Source organism: Centropristis striata, chromosome 5, assembly GCF_030273125.1.
Source record: "Centropristis striata isolate RG_2023a ecotype Rhode Island chromosome 5, C.striata_1.0, whole genome shotgun sequence".
NCBI classification, from domain to species: Eukaryota; Metazoa; Chordata; class Actinopteri; order Perciformes; family Serranidae; genus Centropristis; species Centropristis striata.
Genome location: NC_081521.1, coordinates 7736090 through 7743526, shown reverse-complemented (window position 1 = coordinate 7743526; position 7437 = coordinate 7736090). Strand labels below are relative to the sequence as shown.

Sequence of the window (7437 nt, the reverse complement as noted above, 5' to 3'; positions counted from 1 at the left end):
CAACAACTCATCAAGATGGGATACAGATAAGCCCATGTTTGCCGTTAAGGATACTTGAGTTCATCAGTTTTCATGAAGATGTCAGTAAGCCAGACACTTAAGTTTGTGTTCTGAAAGGTGACAAGAAGCTTGAAGCTACAAGGGACTGTGTGTAACCTTAACAATAATAACTGGTTTAAATTGTATAAAGGGGCATTTATTGATATTGTCAATTGAAGAAAGTAAGTGATACCTGGAAAAAGGGAAAAATATTTGTGGAAAGTTAAGCAAGCCAATATTTTCAGTGTTTTGAAGCTCTTTTTGAAGTGTTTATTTTCCAAGCATGTTGATTTAAATGTGACCATAAGAATAAGTGTTATTGGCTATGTGATATCAAGCCTTTACAGTATTTGCTTTAATTGAGGGGTTGATCTAAAAGGACATTGACCTAATGTAGTTTGACTTTTCATTGCTGTATTGTGGAAATATCTGCTGGTAATTACACAGCTAATGTTAATTGTGTACAGGCAATCTGCAAATAATTTACAATGTCTCAAACAAGCGAAAAGGAACAAGCGTCAGAGAAGTCTGATATTGAACAACAAGCAGTACAACCGGCAGAGCTTCGTAGAAGTGAAAGAGCTCGAACATTAACAGAAAAGGGAAAGGAATTTCAGAAAGAAAAGGTGAAAGGATTACTACTTCGCTTTGAAAGTATTTATGAACGCTGGAAGGTTCTGACTAAGGTGGCTAAAAAATCTGTAATCAAACAAGATCCCAGTAGTATTCTACAAGAACATATTGAAAGTATTCAAAGGGAAGAATCTGAGCTGAACGGTGTTTATGATGAATACAGAGAGATTGACAGACCAGCTCATGACATGAGATGCAAGTTGGACAGATGTGCATCAGTCACCAGAAATGTAATAAGGAATGCACAGTCTCAAATTCAAGGAACGGAAGAGGAGCTTATTTGGCCTGATGCTAGCTCTGTTTTTGCATCTTCAGCCTCCAGTGTTTCATCTTGTGAACTCAAGGGTTCTAAGTCTCATTCTCTTCACTCTGCTGTATCCTCATCTAAAAGACAAGAAGCTGCCGCTGAGTATGCACATACACGAGCCGTATTGAAGATTATGGCTGAGCAAGAAGGTCACCAAGCAGAACTGCAGAGACTTGAAGCTGAGAACAAGTCGATAGTTGCAGACCAAGAAGCAGCAGCATCATCTCGCCGTCTTCAAAGAGAAAGGGAAGAAATTGAACGCAAGATAGAAAGAGAGAAACAAGAGGCTGCTCTGTTAAAGAGACAGCATGAAGAGAACGCTGCAAGAAACAGGTCAGTTGAATATCTGAAGAGAGAGCTTGAGCGTTTGGAAGAGCTAAAAAGGCTAAATGCAGCCAAAGCAAAGCTTCAAGTGTATGATGCAAATGAATTCTATTCAGCCCCAGACTTTGTACCACAGAACTGTGAGGCTGAGTTGCCTACAGTTGTGCACGCAATCGATCAGGGGAGTACTGATGATCAGCATCCACCACCACTCAGAGATGTGACTCCAAGAAGTGTGTCCCAAAATGACATGGGAGAGCTGGTAAAGATCTTAGCTGAAGCTATAACAGCAAACAGGCTACCCATTCCAGAGCCTTCAATCTTTAGTGGAGATCCACTCAAGTTTAATCATTGGAAATCATCCTTTCGGACACTTATTGAGAAAAAGAATATTCCAACCACAGAGAAAGTCTTCTTTCTTCAAAAATATGTCGGAGGAGCTGCTAAAGAAGCCCTAGAAGGTCATTTTTTGGTTGGTTCAGAAGACTCATACAACGCAGCATGGGACCTGCTAAATGAAAGATATGGCCAACCCTTTGTAATTGCCAAGGCGTTCCGAGACAAACTACATGCGTGGCCAAAAATTGCTTCAAAAGAGAGTACTGATTTGAGGAAATTTGTAGACTTTTTACGCAGTTGTGAAAGTGCTATGGCTAACAATGAGAGTCTTCACGTTCTTAATGATGGAATGGAGAATCAAAAACTTGCTGCCAAGCTACCTGACTGGTTAAGTACTGGATGGAATCGGAAAGCCACCCAGTATCAACTTGAATATGGTAGGTTCCCAAACTTCAGTTATTTTGTGACGTTTCTTTCAATGGAGGCTAGCATTGCTTGCAACCCCATTACGTCTTACCACGCATTACGGCAAGGTGAAACCGAACAAACAAAGAGCAAGAAACAGAACATGATGACCTTCAAGAACCAAACTGTTGGCGCCAAGATCTTCACAACAAGCACCTGTGAAAGGAAAATACTCACATGTGTGTTTTGTAAGAAACCAGGACACAGCTTAAACAAGTGCTACAAATTGAATGAGAAGCTAGTTGCTGACCGTGTCAGATTTATTCAAAGTGAAAAACTGTGCTTTGGCTGTTTGAGCCCTGGCCACCAATCTAAGAGCTGCAGTAATCGTATGGTCTGCGATGTGTGCTCAAAGAGGCACCCCACATGCCTGCACGAAGAACGTTCAAAAAGGGAACAAGAACTAAAGAAAGAACAATCTAAGGAAACAAGTCATGCTAAGGAACGAACCCAACCACAAGATTTCACAAAGGAAACAACATCAAACAGAGTTGTACATGATGGTAATAGTACACAGACGTCAGCAATAGTACCTGTCTATGTGTCAACGCCAAGTGATCCAGACAAGGAAGTTCTCGTCTACGCTCTGTTAGATTCACAGAGTGACTCGTCATTCATTCTTGATGAAGTTGCAGATGTTCTTGACACAAACACAGAACAAGTGAAGTTAAAACTATCTACGATGTCATCAAAGGGAACAATTGTACACTGTAAAAGACTCAATAGCCTACAAATAAGGGGCCTGTCCTCCACCAAGAAGATTACAGTGCCAACAGTTTACACACGTGAATTCATCCCTGCTAATCGCACACACATTCCAGTGCCTGAGACAGCAAGGGCGTGGCCTCATTTGGAGCATCTTGCAGAACACATTGCACCTCAAAAGGAATGTGAGATAGGACTGTTGATTGGGTACAATTGCCCACAAGCTCTAATGCCACGAGAAGTCATTTGTGGAGAGGAAAACCAGCCATTTGCTCAGAAGACCGATTTAGGTTGGAGCATAGTGAGTTATGGTGACCCAGGTGAATACTACGGCGATGCTATTGGAGTAAGTCACCGCATCATCGTCAGACAAGTCATGCCTGAAGTGAAAGCAATGGTGAAGCTGAAAGGAGAAGTTCACTATGTTTGCAATACCAAGATTGGTGAAATGGTCACTCCAGATGATGTAATTAAGGTGCTGGAATCTGATTTCAGTGAGAGAGTTGGAGAAGAGACAACCTTCTCTCAGGAAGATCTTCATTTTCTGGCTAAGCTGAAAAATGGAATCAGACAGAAGCAGGATGGTCATTTGGAAATGCCCTTACCTTTCAAACAAGACAGACCAAATCTACCAAATAATAAATCATGTGCTGTTCAACGCTTAATGTCCTTGGAACGAAAGCTCAAGAGAGACCAGCAATACTGCACTGATTACGTAAGCTTTATGAAGGACATCATTGCTCGTGGTGATGCAGAAAAGGTCCCTGAAGAAGAGCTTGACAAGCAACCAGTCTGGTATATTCCCCACCACGGCATATACCACCCTCAAAAGCCTGGGAAGATAAGAGTGGTCTTTGATTGCTCAGCAAGGTTCCAAGATACGTCGCTGAATGACCATCTTCTTACTGGTCCAGAGCTTACAAACACCTTGGTGGGAGTCCTTTGTAGGTTTCGCAAGGGCCCAATTGCAATCATGTGTGATGTGGAACGCATGTTCCACCAGTTCCACGTAAGGCCTGAACATCAAGATTACCTCAGGTTCCTATGGTGGGAGAACGGTGATCCAGCATCGCCGCCCTCAATTTTTCGGATGAAGGTCCACCTATTTGGAGCAGCCTCGTCACCTGGCTGTGCCAATTTTGGACTTAAACATCTAGCTGCTCAAGGTCAGGATAAGTTTAACCCTAGCACTGTTAAGTTCATCCAAAGGAATTTTTATGTTGACGATGGACTGGTTTGTGCGACGTCTGACGCTGAAGCAATTCAGCTAATCAAGGAAGCAACAGAGCTTTGCAGCACAGGCAAGCTTAGACTACACAAGTTCATCTCCAACAGCAAGGAGGTATTGAAATCGATACCGAAGGAGGAGTGTGCTGAAAGTGTCAAAGACATGGATATGGCTTTGGGAGAGCCACTCATTGAAAGAGCTCTTGGCATTCAATGGTGCGTATCCTCTGATGACTTCCAGTTCAGAGTGACCGTCAAGGAACACCCAACTACTCGAAGAGGAGTACTTTCCACGGTGGCTTCCATCTACGACCCATTAGGGTTCGTATCGCCTTTTATCCTCCGTGGAAAGCAGATCTTGCAACAACTGTGTCGAGACAAGCTTGCTTGGGATGAGCCACTCCCAGAAGAGCTAAGAGCACAGTGGGAATTTTGGCTACAAGATCTTCGAAACTTGTCTAACGTCAAGATAAGAAGGTGCTATATACCAGCTACCTTCACAGATGTCAAGCAGTATGAACTTCACCACTTCTCAGACGCCAGTGTCATTGGTTATGGGGAGTGTACTTACCTCAGAGCGGTCGACGTCAACGGAGGTGTTCATTGCTCGCTTGTCATGGGAAAGGCACGTGTTGCTCCTACAAAGGTAACAACAGTGCCACGGCTTGAACTATCGGCTGCAGTGGTAGCAGCAAGAACAAGTGTTATGCTCAGAAAGGAGCTTGAAATTGAGGGTCTTCAAGAACATTTTTGGACAGACTCAAAGGTCGTCATCGGCTATATAAACAATGATGCCAGACGGTTTCATGTGTTTGTAGCGAACAGAGTCCAAAGAATCAAGTCTACTACAGATCCCAAACAATGGCACTTTGTACAGTCTGAAGACAATCCCGCAGATCATGCTTCGAGAGGCCTGTCGGCAGATCAGCTTCTTACTTCAAATTGGTTCACTGGCCCAGATTTTCTATGGAAAAGAGAGCTACCCAGAGGAGATGTTATGGTGGGAGAAGTCACTGATGATGATCCAGAACTTCGAAAGGCCCAGGTGCTCAACACCAAGGTGAAGGAAGATAGGTCATTGTTAGACCGCCTAACAAAGTTCTCTGACTGGAAAAGAGCTGTCAAGGCTATTGCTCGTCTAAAGCACCATGCTAAGCAGATCAAGGGCATCAAGGCTAGAGTAAGTGACACCACAAGTATTGAGGAAAGACAGGAAGCAGAGCTGTTTATAATCAAATTGATTCAAGGGGAAGCATTCAGCAGTGAAATTAACGCTATAAGGCAAGGCAAGGGAGTGAAATCCAAAGACAAGGTCAACAAACTACACAAGCTAAGCCCATTTGTCGATGAGAATGGTGTGCTTAGGGTTGGAGGACGTTTGACAAGATCTGTTCTTCATCCACATGTCAAGCATCCTGCTATTGTGCCAAGGAAGAGTCATGTGTCATGGTTGCTTATTAAGCACTACCACGAAAAAGTGCATCATCAAGGAAGAGGTATAACTGCCAATGAATTGCGTTCCAATGGAATATGGGTCATGGGATCCAGCAGCGCAGTTGCCTCACAGATTTACAAGTGTACAACATGCAGAAAGTACAGAAGAAACACACAAGATCCAAAAATGGCAGATTTGCCAGAAGAAAGAATGGAAATGACAGCCCCTTTCACATATTGTGGCATAGATTGCTTCGGACCATTCTATGTGAAGGAAGCAAGAAAGGAACTGAAGAAGTATGGTCTTCTTTTCACCTGTATGTGTTCTAGAGCCATACATGTTGAAATGCTTGATGACCTTTCTACAGATGCATTTATCAACGCCTTGCGTGCATTCATTGCAATACGTGGACATGTAAGACAGTTGAGATGTGATCAAGGCACTAACTTTGTGGGCGCAAGAAGAGAGTTCATCAATGCAATGAAGGATTTGGATCACGAACAGTTGAAGGAACATGGATGTGAGTTCATAATGAACTTCCCATCATCGAGCCACATGGGAGGTGTATGGGAGAGACAGATAAGGACGATCAGAAGTGTTTTAACTGCAATCCTTGACCAGTCTGCTAAACGCCTCGACAGTTCCTCGCTCAGAACCTTTCTGTATGAAGTGATGGCTATTATAAATAGCAGACCTCTGACAACAGAGCATTTAAATGACCCAACAAGCCTTGAACCTCTTACGCCCAATCACATTCTCATGATGAAGTCTAACATAATATTCCCACCTCCTGGTGAGTTTGTGAGTCAGGATCTATATTTGCGCAAGAGATGGCGTCAAGTGCAGTTTTTGGCAAACGAATTTTGGACAAGGTGGAAGAAAGAGTATCTCCTTAATCTGCAACAAAGACAAATATGGCAAAAGGACAAGAGAGATACACAGGTGAACGACATTGTCATTCTACAGGAGGACAGTTCTCCACGTAACCAATGGAGACTGGCAAGAGTAACAGAGGTGTATCCGAGCACTGACGGAAAGGTTCGAAAGGTGAAACTGTTAATTAGTGACTCGACCTTAGACAGCCAGGGAAGACGCACTTCCAAGCCAGTCTACCTTGACAGGCCTGTGCAAAAGACGGTGTTACTGCTTGAAGCAGAATGAAGGTTGTGGTTGCAATTTCATGTACAGTATTTGGGTAACAGTAGGGTTCATAGTATACTGTGGGCTTGAAATTGAAATGTGAAAATGTTTAATTGTGAAGTGAAATGACGAATTGTCATTTGGTGGGAGTTTAACTGCCATAACTATTATTTATATCATTATTTGATATGTTTGGTTTATATATTAATTTAATCTATTATTCATGAATATTGAGTTGTGAATGTTAGAAGTAGGAACTAAAGTTCAGTTTGCGTTGCACTGGGACACTTTAATGTGCAACAGGTAATTAACAGGAGGCGACACATTTTTCCCTGATGTGATGAAAAGAAGTTTTCCCTGTGTCGAGAAGCAAATGTTTTTATTTTTTTTATATTTTGAACTGGATATTTTAAGTACTCATTTCCCTCTCGGTTATATGCGGCCAGCGAGGTATGTGTATTACTTTTTATTTCCTTAATATATTTGTCTTTACTTTGCACTGTTTATGTGAATGTATTTATGTTTAATACTGTCATACTATAGTTCGACGGTGGATTGTGATGACGACGAAGCAATAAAGCCATCAGTAATCAGAACCATGGTGTCGTTAATGTCCCGGAGGGAGTGATAATGGGTCTTAAACTCACGGCCCGCGGGCCAATTGCGTCCCTCGTGACGATATTTTGTGGCCCCCACCTTGATATGAAAGTTTGTGAGTTTTATATGAATGGCTGTGTGGAAGGTCCCTTTAATAACAATTTTTTTTTGCAATTTTTTGTCCTTTTTAATAATTTTGTGTCTTTTTTGGGTCATTTTGTGTCTT

The 7437-nt window shown here is 42.4% G+C and overlaps 1 protein-coding gene across 1 annotated transcript; it reads left to right on the top strand.

The window, feature by feature from the left end:
* The first annotated feature begins 5528 nt into the window (after window positions 1-5528).
* On the top strand, window positions 5529-7210 carry LOC131972066 (uncharacterized). Its single transcript, XM_059333818.1, has 2 exons — window positions 5529-7064; window positions 7158-7210. The coding sequence occupies exon 1, from the start codon at window positions 5577-5579 to the stop codon at window positions 6633-6635; it is 1059 nt and encodes a 352-aa protein (XP_059189801.1). The 5' UTR covers window positions 5529-5576; the 3' UTR covers window positions 6636-7064; window positions 7158-7210.
* Window positions 7211-7437: the final 227 nt, after the last annotated feature.